Here is a 19375-nt window from a genome sequence, read left to right as displayed (position 1 = left end):
CAATATGCGCCGCAGCACCTTGTAAACCATTATAAAGGTGCTACATAAAGAGTCTCATATTTCTCATGTACTTCATTCATCTGTCTCTAATAATAGACATAATTCCCAGCGCCTTGAGTACCTAATTGTTGGTAGATACGTGCGCTATATAAGACTCCAGTATTGTATACAGAGATTTCATTTCTGACTGCTTTCGACAACAATGGTGACTAAGGGACTCAGAATGGTGAAGGACCATGGAAAGCATAGATGCTGAATTATGAGCGTATGTCGATGGATGTTCTTATTGATGAATTACAGAGAGGCAAACGAGACTTACTTGTTGTCGAAGCACACTGCTGGCAGCTAGTTCCTGGTTGCGTTTGCTCTGAGTTACCCTGCGCATCATGGGATCCTGAGCTATGAAACCTAGTAGAAGATAAAAAATAATCTCATAGAATGACCCTTATATCAACCTCTCCCATAATGAACTGTGGATAAAGCAGGATTTAGTGCTGCTGATTGAACGTTTTCTGCTACCCACCCCCCCCCCCCCCCCCCCCCCCCCCCCCCCCCCCCCCCCCCGTCCCCCACACCCTCCCCCAACTTAAAAATAATCAGTTGGAAGGAAATGTTAACTTGCTCTAGATAGACATAGGGGGAGCTTGGCCTAATGTTTAATGTTTTTGACTCATGATCAGAGGGTCAGGGGTTCAAATCCAGCTGCTGGTCACATGTGGTGTCCTTGGGCAAGCCACTTTACCCCCACTTGTCTCTCTCTACTCAGGAGTATAATTGGGTACTGGCATTAGCTAAAGAGTAACCTGTGATGGGCTGGCATCCCATCCAGGCCGGGAATAGACATATTCTCAGTCGTTTAATGCGAAGGGAAAATGGAGATAAACGCCGGCCTGATGGGCCACATTGGTTCATGACAGACTTTACTTTACTTTCTATTCACAAGCCACCATAAGTCATCCCGTCTCGAGTCAAGTCACAAGCTATTCAAATGAGATGTGACCGAGACACTCCTTTGTCATCGTCATTATTACTTGTGGCCTGACTGTAAATTGACTCAGGATTTGACTCGTGATTGACTTGTGATAGAAAAAAACTCTAAAAAAAACCTCTGGTACTGGAAATATAAAGGTCTCTCTCAAATGACACCATTTCCTACAGACCAGCCACGTGCATCCACATTTTGAGCGTCAACTTGCATAACGCGCATCGGCTGCGTCGTATTTCGAACACATCTTGAGCAACAAGCGCGTGTTTGGAACATTTTCAACACTGCCCAATGCGTGCTTAATTGCGTAAAATATGCAGCTGCAGTTCTCCTACAGAGATGGCCGTCATTGAGAGAGGCCTGTTATCATAACAGGTATATGAAGGTTGCACTTACCAATGAGACTGAAGATATCCGACACCATGTTGGATTTGATCTTCAAGTCAATGGGAGCATCACTGAACAAGAATCCAATGAGAAAAGAAACAAACAATCACTATTTTACTCATTTATGTTATTCACTGAGATCCTAAGCGTATCTGATAAATATGTATTCGTGCGATGTAAATACATGTGTGTGCATGCAGTTGCTACAACGGAACAAGGTAAACAAAAACATGTTCAGCATTTGCAGAAATTGATATTTAAATATTTGTAAAACCCACACACGTGTGAAATGCTAGTCATAAAGGTTTTTCCAAAACCAGGGACCAATTCCTTAAAGGGAAAATACAACATTTGCAAACATCAAAAAATAAAACTACCAAATCATTTTGAAATACCTTGCTGGACTGTTAGTGAATGACAGTGTAAAGCATCCTGTAAAATCATGGCACCTGGTATACTGTCATTTTCAAGAAAAGTGGTATTTTTGTATCAATTTCCAACGCTGATCGGCCGATCAGCGTTGGAAAAAACTGGATTTTTTTCAAATACTGGCCCCAGTTGACCATCGCACTTGTTTGCAATCGATTACACACCTATGAACGGGTACAAGCCAGCTAGACTGGTTCCCTGACCTTACAATTCCCCAATATATGTAAACTGCTCTGTTTCTTCTTAAATGGAGTCAGGGAACCAGACTACAGGAAAATGATTGTTTTTCTTGGTTTTTGTAGCATTTTCGAACCCAAAACCTCAATAAAGTCAGTGTAACTATATTTGCTATATATTTCCAACCCCCAATTCCATCCATTTCTGAAAATTACAGCAAAAGCAAATGATGTATATTCCCTTTAAAGCTACAACGCAAAAAATGTACGCAAACAATATTGTTCAGCATATTTGTTCCGCTTAAAAAAAAAAGGTCAAAGTAGCAATATTGTAATTGAGTTGTGATGGACTTATGATGACCTGTGATTGACTTGCGATGGACTTATGATGACTTGTGATTATCCTGTGATGGACTAATGACGACTTATGATGACTTGTGATGGACTAATGATGACTTGTTCTTGACTTGTGATGGACTTATGATGACCTGTGATTGCCCTGTGATAGACTTATGAGGACTTATGGAGACTTGTGATGGACTTACGATGACTTGTTCTTGACTTGTGATGGACTTATGATGACCTGTGATTGACTTGTGATGGACTTATGATGACTTGTGATGGACTTATTATGACCTGTGATTGACTTGTGAACGGATTTATGATGACTTGTGAATGACTTGTGATGACCTGTGATGGACTGTGATGGACTTGTGATGGACTTATGATGACTTGTAATTGACTTGTGATGAATTTATGATGAATCCAGATGGACTGTGATGAACTTATGATGAATTCAAACGGACTGTGATGGACCTGTGATGGACTTATAATGACTTGTGATGGACTTATGATGACTTGTAATTGACTTGTGATGAACTTATGATGAATTCAGATGGACTGTGATGAACTTATGATGAATTCAAACGGACTGTGATGGACCTGTGATGGACTTATGATGACTTGTGATGGACTTATGATGACTTGTGATGGACTTGTGAAGACTCATGATGAATTCAGATGGACTGTGATGGACTTGTGATGACTTGTGACCCATCACAAGTACCTTGCCTACAAATCTAGGGGGAAGACTCACCAAGCGAGGGAAGGAGAGAGGTTGACCTCAAGCACCCAGGGTTTCAAGTTCTCATCAATTAGAATATCAAAGCCATACAACTCTGGACGGTGGAGAGAAATGGGAAAGAAAAAACACAGACAGTGCCAACAACGTCACAAGGATGTCCACAATAATGACATGCATGCTATGCATTGTAGCTAGAGGTATCTCAGGCACTGTTTAATTCTAAGATTTCATTAGTATTCATGCTATTTATGTTCACACATTATTTTGATGCAGCTATGACTTCTGGCTTACAGTCAGAGATGAAATCATATATCACAGTCAGATGATATCACGTGCTGTGCACGCATGCACCACACAATGTATTACATGTTACACAATGATTTTTCCATGTCACTGGTCAATGTTTAACCTTTAATCCAGCCGGAAAAAGGTCCAATCAGTGTTAGGCCCCCAAAAAAAAGTCTCCGGTTTCTGGTATGCGTGCGCGTCGCCGTAGCCATGCGCGTCGGCAAAATAAAAAAGTTTTTTTTTCAATGAAAGATGATGTCTCAAAACCGCCAAACTCACTGGTTTGACTGGAATCCTGCTGCTGCACAATTTTAACGTGTTTTTAGATTGGTATATGGTCGAGAATAAACTTTATGTGGCCTCTCTGGACTCCCATATATTTGCACTATGTTTAGTCGGGCACCATTTGCAGTCATCAGCCGACATTTGAAGCAAAAAAATCAGGTAAAAAAAAAACAAAGCCGCGTCGCCGCACCACTTTTTGGGCAAGCTCCATACCAGAAACCGGAGACTTTTTTTTTTTGGCCTTAGCCTATGTGTTTCTACCATAGAAACACTCCGTTTACTACCGGAGAAATAGATTAAAACTACGCTTGTGATAATTTTTACAGCCGTTTTCAGCGACTTTTTCATCAACTTTTCTTCGAAATTATAATTTAAATAAATATCACATATTGTGGAAAAAATCTTTCAAAAATCTAATTTTGTTGGACAAACCGTAAAAAAATGGAAATTTCCTTGGAAAAGTCCAAAATTCAGTTTACCGATAAAATCGAAAATGATCCATCTCTGTACAGTGTAGACAGAGGTAAAATCAAATGTGAGTACAAGACGACGATGACTTTTATTCTGAAAGGATGCATTATGTTTCAAAACAAAAAACAAACAAAATATTGTCCTCAGACAAGTACGAGTTGAGCCAAATCAAGCAATTCAGATTATATAATTTAACACACTACTTATTATGTAAGTATCATTATGTAAGTATCATCAGTATGTAAGTGAATTGTGAGGACCAGATTTATATATTGTTTTATATCAGTTGTCTGTAGACCTGACAGATATCATTATTGTCAAAATTTATCAATTCTTAAAAAGTCTGACTTCATGCTAGATTTGTGACCTGTCATCACAAAATTAGCATGAAGTCAGACTTTTTTAAGAATTGATAAATCTGAATTCTGCAGAAAAGTAGCTTTTAAATGGTCAATAACATTTAGGGGCACTGAGTTTAGTAACCGAAATAGAGACCACCAACTTTAATCATTGAAGTTGTAAAACCAAAATTTGAGAAAACTGCCTTTTAATAAAAATCCTGCTTTTGCGTAAAGCCTGGCCACACCTTTTCGACTTTACCGGTTCTTCAGGCCATTGTACAAAGGTGTACGCTTAAAATTCGGACAGATCAGACTAGTATACTAGGCGTATACTAGGCGCCCAGATGAAATCGAACATATCTGATATTTTAGCATCCGATATTACCGGATCAGATATCACTGGAAAGGTGTGCGGGTAGCACCCCGATTTCACCAGACACGATATTTATGTTAACCAATCAGATTCACAAAGGAAGTCGCAATGATTCAAAATTGACGGCTGCCATTTTGTCATCATGTGACTGGTCACTCTGTGACTGATCTTCATGTGACTGATTAGGCCTATAGAACGGAATCGGAAATGTGTGCGTGTAACGTTGAGGTCTGACTGCAACGGTGAAAAACATGTACTGGTGATTCAGTGATCAGGTGAACCGGTAAAATCAGAAAGGTGTGCGGAGGGCTTTACAGGGAATGAACAGTCATCTAATAAAATGGGACGAAAATAGGTTTTTGTAAGAAGTTTGATAGAACAACAAGCTGGAGAAAGGTGAAACAGGACGTAGAGATTTTAGATTCACCTGAAAAAAAATCAACCACCCATTTGAATCTTTGCTTTGCCCCACTGTACTGCAAAATGACAGTTTCTGACTTTAAGCTCATGTTGCGGTGACAGGTCACATTTTTTACAACACTCTTATCAAATCACAGAGGTGAATGGAAAAATTTACCAAAGCAGTTTCCACGGTGCGGCATAAACATCTTACAGGCCGTGGCTACCGGCAGCTCAGCACACAGTAACGTCTTATTGATGACGTCCTCAATACGACCCAGCATACCTGCAAACAGAAGATCCGGGGGAGAAACAATCTGGTGTCAGGTAGGATTTGGGATTCGAGCATTTGTCACTACAGAAAAAGTGCCATTAGGGTTCAAATTCACACGATAACCAACTGCGTAGGGGAGATGAACATGTTAAAGTGACTTGCCCAAGGACAATAGCATTATTTTCCGTGATGGAATAAGAGCCAGCATTTCTTAAAGCTCTCCCCCAAGGAAAAAACAGGTTCCCAGCAAAATGTTAGCTTCTCCTTTTTCAAAATTGCTTAATTTCACCATACGGTTGGATTTACAGTTGAATCAAGGATTTCACAGTGATCCACATTGCCATTAACTCTAACTCCAGTAAGTTCTCTTGCCCAGAAGCAGCCTGATTTCTCCAATATCCTCCAATGGCACAGAGATAAAAACTCTAAGCACCTGAATCCTTCAAAGTCATCCACTTTTTGTCGCTTAGAGGCCTCTGCCTGGATTCTTCAAAATCCTCTACTGGGTTTGCTGGCATGATATCACATAATCGGATTTCAATGCTGAGTAACTTATTGAAATCCTCCATTGTTATCCTGTATTGTGGATTGGCAATGCCAAGGCCCTAAATAACTGGTGTAAAGAGGTTATACAATAAACAGTGGTATATGCTGGATGCCTGCTCAAGTATACATGCATAAAACAAGTAACAGCCTGAATCCTCTAAACTTGTTTTTTTTATTTTGCAAAACCAGCTACAGCCTCAATCTTCCAATTTCATCCAGCCTCAGTCTGCTAATCTTGATCCTCCATTGTCCTCCAGAGGCAAAATCCTATTATGCCCTAAATTCTGCAAAATCAACCAGGGCTTTGATTCTTTTCAAAGGCCATCAATCTTCCATTACGCAAAGAGGATTTTTGAGGAATTGGGAAGGTTTAGTTACCTTTGACATCCTTCCCTTTCTTTTGGAGGTATCTGACCATAGCACCAAAGCTCCACTTATTGCCGTAGTCTTCAATGTTCAGATCGTTGCACCTGTAACAAAATATGTTGAAATTTCATAAAATGTGGCAAGTTTTACTTTACATTCAGAACCTTTATGTTTTCAAAGAGATGTTCAACAACCTTTTCAATCAGTGTGGAATAGGTACAAGAAAGCAAATAAATTATGACACATTTCAGCAAATGAAAAGAATGTCAAATGGCACTGATTAAGGAAAAATTTCAAATTTCAAACCTGTAAGGTGTAAAGCTCTGAGGTTTCAAACGTTTGTGGGGGAAAAAACAAGACACAACAAATGCTTCGACCAAATGAATCAGTCCAATCAAGTTTCAAGCATCCCCACAAAGTGCCAGACACAACAAATGCTTCGACCAAATGAACCAGTCCAATCAAGTTTGAATCATCCCCACAAAGTGCCAAATTCCTCTGAAGGCCAATTCCAACATCACAAAAATGCAAAATGCATGCTGATACTTTCAAAAGAGTCCCACCTTTAAAGTCATATAGGATCATTTGCATTTATCCCAAAAGTAACCTACCAAATTATCATCTAATGGCTTACTTGGAGTAAAGATCGAACCGGTACTAAACACCCCGGGTGAAATTATTCTGTCTGGCTTGCTGTCATTTAGAAGAAATCAATTTCAAAGCTGATTTCTAACGATCAGTCAATTGACTGATTTTTGGAAATAAAGAGCGATATAGACGAAATCGTGTTTCGTAAGCAAAATGTTGTGCATGGTTTTTACTGTTTTCTTTATAACAAATGTAATGTCTTCTGAGCCGAACCTCCAAAAGGTTAGGTTTTGAACGTTCTTCTTTGAATTTTGAGTGGTGTTATTATTGGAACGAACAAAATGCATGAAAAGCAAATGATCCTATATGCCTTTAAATTTCTTACCCAATGGATTGTTCAAAGCAGTGGCTACTGAAGTATTAAAAGCAACTGAATTGTAAAAATTATTTCACAAAATTGAGCAAAAGTTACAACGTAGTGGTAGCTTAATTCTAATATTTAGACCAGGGGACTTTTCATCACCTGACGTAATCATTGCTCCGCTTGTTGAGACTGTAGTTTGTGAGATGCATCATGACGTTCTTGATTGTCTTGTTGGTATGGTTGTACTGGACTGTTGCAAATCTGTGGATACAATAAGACAACATCTTGGGGCACGACAATGGCAGAAAAAAGCAAAGTATGTTTCTTTAAGATAAATCTATAAATTAGAATAAGCACCAGGATTAGTTTACTCACAGTCTACTTGCTACTCTTACAAATGACCATTTAAATTTAAAAAAAAAAACATAATTTAAATCCCTCCAAATGCTGACAAAAATTATGCAAATAGTAACAACAGAAAATATTGTAATCTCCAACACCAAACAAATTTCAAGTAGTGCGTATCTCAAGATAATGTTTAAGTACTTTGGGGGGGGGGGGTTTAAGAAATTGATTTAGAGAAAACAAGTGGGTAAGTACTTTACAATGATAATAGTTACCATAATTTTAGGTAATTAATCAGGCAGTAACCTGATGTATACCTCAACGTTTTACAAATTTATAAAGGGTCTTACAGGTTACCTTCAGGTTCAACCTCAAGTTACTGCTTGTTTAGTTTTGCGTTCTTCTCTTATTTACTCCTTACACTGTATGCTTCAATGGCAAGAAATAGCTTACACTTTCATCCTCTGAAATCTACTTTGAAACTTTAAGCAGAGGAAAACAGTCATGAAAATCGACAGTGTTTTCGGTATACCTCGCTAGTCCCTCTTCATACAAGTATGCCCTGAGTGGATCGAATGAGGTCACAGCTACGTACAATCTGCAGTCAAACTTGAAACCTGTCAAATAATTGAGAATCATCAAATCAACCACAGAGAGAAACCAACAAAGATAGTGACAAACTGGATAGCTCAGTTAGTAGATCACTGGTACGGTGTTCTGGAGTTTCGGGGTTCAAAACCTGCTCCAGTCAATTGCTGTGTTCAACTTCAAAAATAATTGAGAAAAAATAATATCATTTTGATCCTTGGTTCAATTACTTACAGTGATTGGTCATTAGCGGATTTGCATGTTTGAATATCAATATCGGTTTCCTGTTACTCAATAAAATATTCTCTCAAGTTGTCCAAAATTTGATTTGGTTTTATCCCCATTAAACAGCCGGTCCCTGACGTGAAGCCGCTGCAGTGATAGAGGTCGCTATCCACAAGATGAATCAAATCCACTCTGGGAAACTTCGGCACTCTGGGGAACTCTGAGGAATATGCTCACTATTCTGAGCATACATCACGCGTACTGTCTTGAAGCTAATGCACGCGCGTGAAGAATGCTCAGAGTTTCCTGGGTAGTGCTGCCAAAGTTTCCAAAACTGGATTTGACTCATTTTGTTGACAGCTAACGTTATCACTGTGGCAGCTTCATCGTGCTAAATAGGGAAATAAAATCCAATACTCAGTCTGGGCCAAGACTAACTGTGAAGGAAAGTTGATACTCAGCACAAATGAAAGCAAGGAAAAGCTGACATTAAGAATCATTTCAGGCAGTATTTGCAGGAACTTGGAATTTGTAGCAGAAGCATGTTTTCCTTAGTGGTTTTGAAATATGTATTTAAAATGCAACATTTTTAGTGTTTATAAGATGGAATTTTTGCGTTGAGGTGATATAAATCAAATTAGGTTTTGCCCTTCACCGACGTATAAACACTGTATACTCAGTGTGTTACCTTCTGAGTGAAAGTTGGAAGAAATCACTCGGGTGGGACTTGAACCCACGACCTCCTGCTTTCTAGTGCAGATGTCTTACCACTCGACCACCGAGCTAACCAGATCGGTTGGCTGGTTCGAATCTGATGTACATAGCAGCGGGTACCGCATTTACTATTCATAAGATGGAATTTTTTTTGAATTTTTTTTTGTGTTTTGTGTTTTGGGTTTAGTGTTTCATTGATTCTCTGGGTCACTGAATGAGACAGGCATCTTTCTGTTGTTGTCTTATTTGGGCTGCTCAATTTGTATTCTTTGGTACATACCATCTATTAGTAGTGGGTTACTGATGTACCGTGACACCACATGGTTACCATCCATAGGTACATGCTGAGGCTGGGGGACAAAAATGAAAAATATGATATAGTGTCAAATTGAATTCACATCTACTATACTATTTATGCAATTATTCTCATACATCACAACACTTCTGATGAAGAGGGCACAAAAACCATACCCCTTTTGACAACTTGTTGAACTATGGAATTTGAACATCAACCAAATTCAAAACTGACAATTTTTTTTCTCATTTTGGGGGGGGGGGGCGGAGCCTAAATGAAGGAGGGGAAGTATGTACCCTCATCCCTGTTGCTACTTTCAAAGGTGCCTTTGTGGTTGTGCTCTTTCCACTTTCAAGTGCAGGAAAAAATGCACAAGAAAATCAGATCAACTGTCCTCATTTTTTTTAATGAACATTGGTGGTTTTTTTTGTTTTAAACTGAGGTCCTCAGTATCAGCCAAGTTTAACAGTGAGAGCACTCAATGCACTCTGTCTTTAGTAAATTTCAGTTATTATTTCTCAGGTGAGAACACACATAGACACAGAATACAATACAAACATTTAAAGACCAACTCCAACGACAACATGTCAATGTTAAGTTTTTGAGACACTCAAATCCTATGTTTTGGACTCTGAATACATCTGCCTATTTTTTTCCCTGAGAAAGGCTTACATTATTAATGAGAGAGATGCCTCTTCCTCTTGATGAGGCGACTGGTTTGACTATCCATGTACCTCTCTCCTTCATATGAGCAGCTACAAAGCAGAAGATGTCAAAGAAAAAAACACATTCAGTATTGGAATAATCAGGCCATTTATCAAACCATGGTTCTGTCTTCAGGTTCGGCTTGTTCTATAGCCCGTCAAACAATTTGTGGACATTTGATACCATTCAACTAAATGGAAAGACTTCGAAAAATTGCTTTAAAGGCATATAGGATCATTTGCTTTTTGTGCATTTGGCTTGTTTCCAATAACACCACTTACATTCCAAAGAAGAATATTAACAATCTAACCTGTTGGAGTTTCAGCTCATTGGATATTACACTTTTTGAGAAAACGGTGAAAAGCCACGCACAACCTTTGATCACAAAGCACAATTTAGTCAACAGAACTCTTTATTTCCAACAATCAGTCAGTTGACTGATTGTTGGAAATCACCTACATTTCTTGATTTCTTCTATAAAATGATAGCAAGCCAGACGGAATAATTTCATGCAGTGTTTAGTGTCAGAACAATCTTTAATTCCAAGTAAGATTTTTGATAATAATTCTGTATTTCATTTTGGGATAAATGCAAATGTCCTACCGGGCCATGCCTTATATTATACAAATACTGAGTGGCTCAGAGTGAAATGGGAGGAATATTATCGCAAGGTAAAATCTGGACTTTTCCATTTCACAAGGCGAAGCCGAGTGAAATGGAAAAGTCCAGACTCTACCAAGTGATCATGTCCCTCCCATTTCACAATTTAAAGCCACTCAATTGTTTTATATACACGTAATTGACATAAGATCCTTGTCATTTAATTTATTTTTAAATACATTTTAAACGATTTCAAATCATTTTACTACACCATGAGATAAAGCATTTCACCCCAACTCCCTAGGGGGTGTGCAAAATCATATTGAAATTGGAGGATTCAGGACTGTTAGGGCCATTAATTGTTTTATAACACCTCACCAGCAGATTCTGCTTAGTTTAATCTATCAAAATTATTTAAATCTAAATACAGTTAAAATGAACTTCTATTTCAATACAAAATTAGTGGAAAATGTATCTCTCTCTTCCAAATCACTCCTTCATGAAATGGTTAAACCCAACTCTGTAGCGCTGGCTCTGGGGAACAATACGCGCTACGCGCAATGCTCAACACGCACACCAGCATGCATTTTCACACAAATACCACGCCACGGAACAAGGATAATCGTAACTGTTGAATAGTAAATCTCATTCACCATGGGCGAATGGGACTTTTTGAGCCCCGGCGTGAATGGGAGGAATACTAAATGTCACGTGACGTGAGTTCCACCAATGAAATGACAAGGATCTGTATGTCAGTTAAATACATGTACTAAGGGATTTAATGCTCCCATTTGAGCAGAGTGACAAATATTGAACCGGAATATCCTGTGGTTCCAACCTACAAAATGCATAAACCTGGAGCCTGAAGCCAAAGCTAAAAGTTAAGCCCGAAGTTTGAAAAATGGCCAAATTTCTTGTATAATTAAAACAAAAAACACACACACATATTACAACTATACTACTGGGGCCAAAAACTGGGGCCAATAAGCACACTAAACATAAATGTCTATCAGGGGAAAATGCCATGCACTTTTGTAGCCATGCTCAACATGTAAATGGCCAATAACAATGACCCAGACGATAAGGTAAAATAGAAAGAAAACACTCCATACACTGTCATGTCAACATGAAGTACATCAGGGTAATTTGTTTGCTGTCGAAGCACACACACAACAGAGACTCTGCCTGGTAACCAGGCATCCTCCTACTCAAGTTTCTATCAACTACAAGGCAATACACACCTTGCCTGTGCCAATAGCAAACATAGGGCATGGTGTACATTACTAAGTGCAATGATTTCTTGGTAAATATTTACATGTAAAACTAGGGAGGTTCGTGTGGTTATGATCTGGTACAGGCAAACAACTGTGTGTGCAAAACTGCTTTACAGTAGTAAGGGCCTAGTGGTTCATGTGGGTTTCATGGAGAAGACCTTTATTTTAAATGCTAACCACTCAAATTCTTTACAAGATATACATGAGTAAAATTTGAAACTTTGCATGGTGGTGGTATGAACTAGTGTAGCCCCATAAATGTGGCCAATTTACTTAACTATTTCCGTAAATAAAGGCCACACTTCCACCATGTACAAAAACATGTCTAACTTTGTCGATTTTTGATTTTCACATTTAGGCTTACCGGTAGTTTGTAGTTTATTTTTGCTTTAGAAGCATAGTCACCCTCTTTATAGGCTAATCAGAAAGTGCTGCCTTTTTCAGATGTCTTGTTTTTGTGAAATTTCCAGAATCGTTTGCACACGTTTGCGTATCAAAATTTCAACATGAAATTTCACGAAAATTAGACATCTGAAAAAGGCAGCACTTTCTGTCAGTCAGTCAGTCAGGTAGGCCTACAAAGAGGACTGTAGGTTGGCTTGAGAAATCTCTCCCTTTTACTGACCAAATACCTCTGAAGGAGAAACTGTTTACTTTTAAATATTAAGATACTACTTACTTGTTAGATCCTCATACTCTGCTGGCGTTACAAACGTCTGGGGAAGGAAATCAAAATGTCGGGTACCCTGCAGTACAGAAAACAAATACGAATTATGGTACTATGGTAAAATGAGCTTGAAGTCAGACTTTTTAAGACATGACAGGTCACATATTACGATCTACAATGAATTTCTACGCCTGTGAGAAAAAACAAAAGAAGTGAATCAAAATCCTCAGAACATCATTAAATTCATCAAAAAATTCAGTAATTAGGAAACTTTTCAGAAAAGTCTATCTATGACGCAGGCCAAGATAAGTATGCATCTCCTTAGTTTAACCCAACAAATAAATATATTAAGATAACTTAACCTTTATTTAAAAATGAAAGGTAGGTAGGGAACTTCCTCATTTTTTTTGCAAATTTTTTTTTGTGTGTACAATCATATGGAGGCTTCTGCGTGTAGTCAATGGTAAAAGGTAGAAATTGATGGTTTTGGGTGTTATTTTCTCATTTTTCCAATGAAAAAATCTGGGTAGGGGCTGTCAGAGTACGGTAGGTAGGGAAACCGGAAGCAGAATTATTTATTTTTTTGGCCTTATATGTCTGTCCATGGTCTGTCCTTGAGAGGAATTTTGGAAAAGCTACTATCCAGATTAATCGCAATCTAATCTATTAATCTGATTATCGTTTGGAAGGCTACTACATGTAGGTATGCTGGCATGTCTAGACCTTATTGGAATCATACACAATACAATTACAGAATTGGGTATGGACTCTTAGTGTCAATGATGTTTGCATTTCAAGGGCGTCAATCTTCTGTCTCAGATAATCCTATTTGTAAATTCCATTTCAAACCAGAACACTTCCACAACATTCGGTCGTATATGAAAACTAGCTTTTGCTTTTACTACCAATTTTTCAGCATTACATGCACAATGTACTTGCATTCCTTCCTCCATGGTATGAATAAATATGAAGCAAATACTTTTACTGGAAAGCATTTGCTATAAACTAAAATTAGTTACTTTTTACTTTTGTAGTTTTTGCTAGACTACCGGTATTAGCATTGGAATGGTATGAATAAAAAGGAATGCTTCAGATTGGGAATATTTACTAGACACTTTTCAAGGCTGGTTGGGGCAACCTTGAAAAGGGAGATCTAAGCAACTACTAGTATGCAAAATATAAGCTTTTTATATTTGCTAGTTTTTATACATATAACCCATTATCTTACTTTTATATTTTTAATTGGGTGTCATAATGTACCCAGATTTTGCTGTCAAAAAATTCTGCTGAAGAAAATGACTACAGAAACCAAGACAAGCTGGTACATTTTGTCCAGAATTTCCATTTGACTTCTAAAGACTCTTATCCCACCAGAACGCAATATGGACCCTCTGATAATATTTGCTTCAAAACCAGAAGTAACCCCTCGAGAATGCAGAACACAGGTGTGAAATTTACTCTTCCTTGGTCACGCTGTGCGATGTGACAATGGCACAAAATACACAATCATTGACGTGTTCACAATTTTGTTTAATAGAAAGCTCAGCTGAGTCAAGATACAATACATGTACACATCACTCAAGACTGTTTTACATGCAACATCAACCAGTGTAGTTCTATACCTAAAAATGGGAAAAATTTTTTTACTCACATGCATTTTTTTAATGATGGGAAACTTTTAAGAAAAATTTTAGAAACATATTTTTCCAAAGCGTTACAAATTTTCCTCAAGTACAGTTTATTAACCCATTAACACCTGGGCCCAATTTCACGGCGCTGCTTAACAGAACTTAGCAGAAAAGGTGTGTTTAGCATAGCAGAAAAATTTGCTAACCCACAGCACTATTTCACGGCGTGGACGTGCTAACGGTCGCGCGTGCACGGAGATTTCTATTGTTACGTCACTAAGTTAAGCAATTTTTTTCCTCTAAAGTAAGCGTGCCTTTTGCTGTGCTTATGCTTACAGTCTCCATGAAATAGACGGAGGCTCTGTTAGCATAAAATCATGTGCTTAGCAGCGCTGTGAAATTGGGCCCTGGACTTCATTGTATTACATTGTGTTTATTCACAAAAAATCAATAAAACAATGTATGTGCTCATGTAGTTTCAGGTGCTACAATGAGGTTACACACTGAGTATACAGTGTTTATAGTCGATGAAGGGCAAAACCTTATATTGAATTTATATCACCCCGATGCAAATTCTTATGAATAGTTTCATTGCGGTACCCGCTGCTACATCAGATTCGAATCAGCCAACCGATCCCAGCAAGCTCGGTGGTCGAGTGGTAAGACATCTGCACTAGAAAGCAGGAGGTCGTGGGTTCGAGTCCCACCCGAGTGATTTTTTCCAACTTTCACTCGGGAGGTTTCACACTGAGTATACAGCGTTCATACGTCGGTGAAGGGCAAAACCTAATATTGAATAATAGGCAGGGCAGTTTCGGGCACTGCAGTGACTAAAGGGTTGAACAGGTTAAATTTTTATAAGAGGCCTAGTAGTTTCCCCATTTGTGGAATTGTGACCGGCTATCACACTAAAGAAAGGAACTCATCAGTGGAAAAAAATAAACTTTCAATTTTTCTTTATAATAAATAATAATAATAATAATAACCGTATTTATATAGCGCCTTTTCCAAAGGATACAAAGCACTGGGGGAGAATGCAACCAAAGACAGGTAAATGAAGTATATGAACATAATATGAGACCCGTTATGTAGCACCTTTTTGCTACATGTACCTTTTTGCTACATATTGCTGCCGCTGCCAGAAACACCGGGGCAAAACCCCTTCTCTTAGGGACAAGTGTTACTGGGTCTATAACATGCATTACACAACACACGGGACCTACGGCTTTACGTCCCATCCGAAGGACGAAGCAATAATGGTAAAGTGCCTTGCTCAAGAGCACAAGCCCCACGGTTCCCACGGTCAGGATTCGAACCCATGGACCACGGCACACGAGTCGAACACCGTAACCATTGGACCACAGCGCCCCATGTAAAGAATCAGTGTTATCAGAATAACACACTAAAATACTTTCAACAAAACTCACCTTGGACTGCTGCATCCGCTGAAAGTTCTTGTAAAGTCTGTCCTTCCGTGTGATTTCATAGGACCTAGTGTGATGCAAACAGACTTGAATGATACATCTTCAAAGTGACCATTGCAAGGGCTGCACCGACAATTTCCCATTTCCATAGTTATTTCATGTTCAACTTCTTCACTTTAAATTCATGATCCAAATCAAATGTTTTGGGGGACTCTAGAAACCACAATCTGCAATTTGTATTGGAAGACAAACATGACAAAAGGTCAACTCAAAATAATGGAAAATTGTGAAAACATGTGTAAGACTTCACTCTTTTTTTTAATCAACCCCACAAAGGAGACTTCACAGCAAAATTATGTTTAAATACCTCAGACCTATTTTCTAAATTTATGTCTACATTTCATGAGATAATCCAAAATTTCACCCACCAATTCAGGGTCACAAATTCTGTTTCTTGTTTTGAACATCATGTATATTACAGATTAGTTGTAAAGTTAAAAAAATGCTTAACAGATTCACCATCAACCCAACTTGCATCAGAATTTCAAACCGTCATTAAATAGAGGTTTTTGGTTCAAATATTTCGATTTAAAATTCAAAATGTTTTGAATCTTTTTACGACACATTACCTGTGTTTACATCAAAAGCTGAATTCTATCAATTCTGTCTGTTTCCAATGAGCCACAAAATCATCAGCCTTAACCACCACTGCAACAGACAGCTCATGTTACATTAAAATCCCTATTTTCCATGAATTTAATTGGTTTCAATTTGAGAAAGCTTGTCACCTTGGGAAATGGTTAATCTTCTGGAATTCCGTAAAGGTCCGCAGCGTGTATGGCTTGACGTGGGATCCAGTCCACATTAGGTTGAAATCGGAACTATTGGGGTGAACCTTTTAAAATGAAAAGCAAGGTTTGCGTACTTCAAGTAAAATAAAAACAATTTGGGGGAAAAAGGAGGGGTAGGGGAGGGGGTGAGGGAAGAGGATGGGGGAAAGGGCAGGGGTCGGGGGAAGAGGAGAGGGTTTGGGAAGGGGGTGGGGAGGTGTGGGGGAAAGGGGAGGGTTGGGAAAGGGGAGGGAAAGGGTACGGGGTAGGGAAAGAGCTGGGGTTGAATTATGTCTGAAACTGGCCTTGTCCATATGTGACTCCAACTACTAGGAGTCCACAGTCAAACACAGTATACATAAGGTCTTAATTTCATAGCACTGGTAAGTACACGATTTTCTGCTAACAGAACCTCTGTCTATTTCATGGAGACCGTAAGCTGTAAGCACAGCAATAGGCAAGCTAACCTCAGTGAAAACAGTGTCGATGTGCGTGCAACCGTATGCACATCCACGCCATGAAATACTGCTTAAGGTTGGCACAATTTTCTGCTACAGTCAGCACAACGTTTCTGCGAACTGATAAGTAGTGCCATGAAATTTGGTCCAGAGCATTTCCCAAGTAGGAAACATTGCTTAGCAAATTGATATGGTAAGTATTGATCAGCTTAGAAACGGTCATAAGCAATGCTAAATTGCACAAAAGTTTGGCTGATAGAAGTGAATTTTCTGCCTAGCGAATTGCTGTGATATGCAGCTCCCAATGAAATTTTGGACCCAGAATCAAACTTAGTCTGAACATAGGATTTTTTTTCAAGTTTTGGACTCAAACAGACTTTCTCCTGTTCCTGCTTGGGAGTCAGAAAAATAATGCATCTATAACACCGAAATGAGAAGTACATGTATTGACCATCACACAGTTACTCACATCATGGAATCCATGTTTGCGGAGAATCTGATGGACCACTTTGCATTCTGTCCGCACCATCTTGTAAGCTAAGTGATATTTTTCTGCAAAAATATGAGAAAAGCTCAAGTTACTTGAAAAGACAACAGTGATTTGAATAATCATTCACACCTATTACTAGCACCAAAAGGGATTGAAGGTTTGACATAAATGGAAACAAGTCAGGTGTGTTTACAAACACAAATGCCCCGCAACCGTGACAGTTCCCATGACATAACACCACTCTTTTAACATCAACTTACATGTACCTTGGTCACATGGAACATTCATTGACAGCATTAGTGTCTTCTGTAGGTGTTATATGAATTAATCCCTAATCCCTATAATCTCAGAATAAATACATGATTTCTATTGTTTTAGCCACTGTGAACTTGACCATTGACCTTTTGGCCCCAAATTCAATAGGCTTCTTAGGATTACCAAGAACAATCCACAAACCAAATTTGAAGTTCATATGTTAAGTATTTCTCAAGTTATCGCGCTGACAAGATTTCTATTGTTTTAGCCACTGTGAACTTGACCCTTGACCTTTTGGCCCCAAATGCAATAGGCTTCTTAGGATTGCCAAGAGCAATCCACAAACCAAATTTGAAGTTCACATGTAAAGTATTTCTCAAGTTATCATGCTGACAAGATTTCCATTGTTTTAGCCACTGTGAACTTGACCTTTGGCCTTTTGGCCCCAAATGCAAAAGGCTTCTTAGGATTGCCAAAAACAATCCACAAACCAAATTTGAAGTTCACATGTAAAGTATTTCTCAAGTTATCACGCTGACAAGATTTCCATTGTTTTAGCCACTGTGAACTTGACCTTTGGCCTTTTGGCCCCAAATGCAAAAGGCTTCTTAGGATTACCAAGAACAATCCACAAACCAAATTTGAAGTTCATATGTTAATTATTTCTCAAGTTATCGCGCTGACAAGATTTCTATTGTTTTAGCCACTGTGAACTTGACCTTTGGCCTTTTGGCCCCAAATGCAAAAGGCTTCTTAGGATTACCAAGAACAATCCACAAACCAAATTTGAAGTTCATATGTTAAGTATTTCTCAAGTTATCGCGCTGACAAGATTTATCCGGACACACACACACACCCACCCACCCATACTTGTTTCACATGACTAGTGTGGACTTTCCATTGCTTTCGTGTAGTTAAGAAAAACCAGTGAAAAAACTCATTTTTCTCAAACTGTGAAAACTCTTTCAACCCAATTTTTTTTCTATGATTCCCTTTAGTGTTTCTCTTCATTCTGCTACAGATAAACCTAACCCAAAAATGCCTCTAAACCTGTTTTCCAGAAATGGGGAAACACTGTGTGGACGTGGGGTAAGTCCACACAACGTCGGTGCTACCTACATTATGTGGACGTCTTTTGTTCGGAAGTCCACACTGCGTATGTAAGACAAACTCACCCACCCACACACCCACCCACACACCCACCCACACACCCACCCACACACCCACCCACGGAAGGACAAGGCGGAAACAGTATGCCCCTTCGGCTTCGCCGCGGGGCATAAAAACAGCCTTGTTGCCGATGTGCCAATAAGAATAATGACAACTTATCTAACATACATACATTTGTGTACGTCACAAAATTGCACTACTTTTTAAAGACAATGTCTTGGATTTCGTGTTAATACATGTATCAAATAGATGTTCAGACCTGACACAAAAACAAAATCCTTAATTCTTCAAAAGTTTTGGGCTCAATTAACCCTAACCACTTGAGCACTTTTACTAGAAAGTATCCCGAAT

The 19375-nt window shown here is 38.8% G+C and overlaps 1 protein-coding gene across 1 annotated transcript in view; it reads right to left on the bottom strand.

Moving 5' to 3' along the window:
- Positions 1-19375, bottom strand: part of LOC119740622 (tubulin polyglutamylase TTLL5-like) — a 98447-nt gene that overhangs the window by 75232 nt on the left and 3840 nt on the right. The window contains 13 exon segments of the mRNA XM_038215983.1: positions 320-408; positions 1382-1443; positions 3074-3155; positions 5397-5504; positions 6417-6508; positions 7516-7617; positions 8234-8318; positions 9509-9578; positions 10196-10278; positions 12782-12848; positions 15825-15888; positions 16610-16716; positions 17579-17661. Of these exon segments, the coding sequence (XP_038071911.1) occupies positions 320-408; positions 1382-1443; positions 3074-3155; positions 5397-5504; positions 6417-6508; positions 7516-7617; positions 8234-8318; positions 9509-9578; positions 10196-10278; positions 12782-12848; positions 15825-15888; positions 16610-16716; positions 17579-17661 (1094 nt within the window).

The sequence above is a fragment of the Patiria miniata genome, unplaced genomic scaffold (genome assembly GCF_015706575.1).
Source record: "Patiria miniata isolate m_02_andy unplaced genomic scaffold, ASM1570657v1 HiC_scaffold_5, whole genome shotgun sequence".
NCBI classification, from domain to species: domain Eukaryota; kingdom Metazoa; phylum Echinodermata; class Asteroidea; order Valvatida; family Asterinidae; genus Patiria; species Patiria miniata.
Note: the sequence above shows the minus strand (reverse complement) of the source record. Positions and strands in the feature narration are given on the sequence as shown.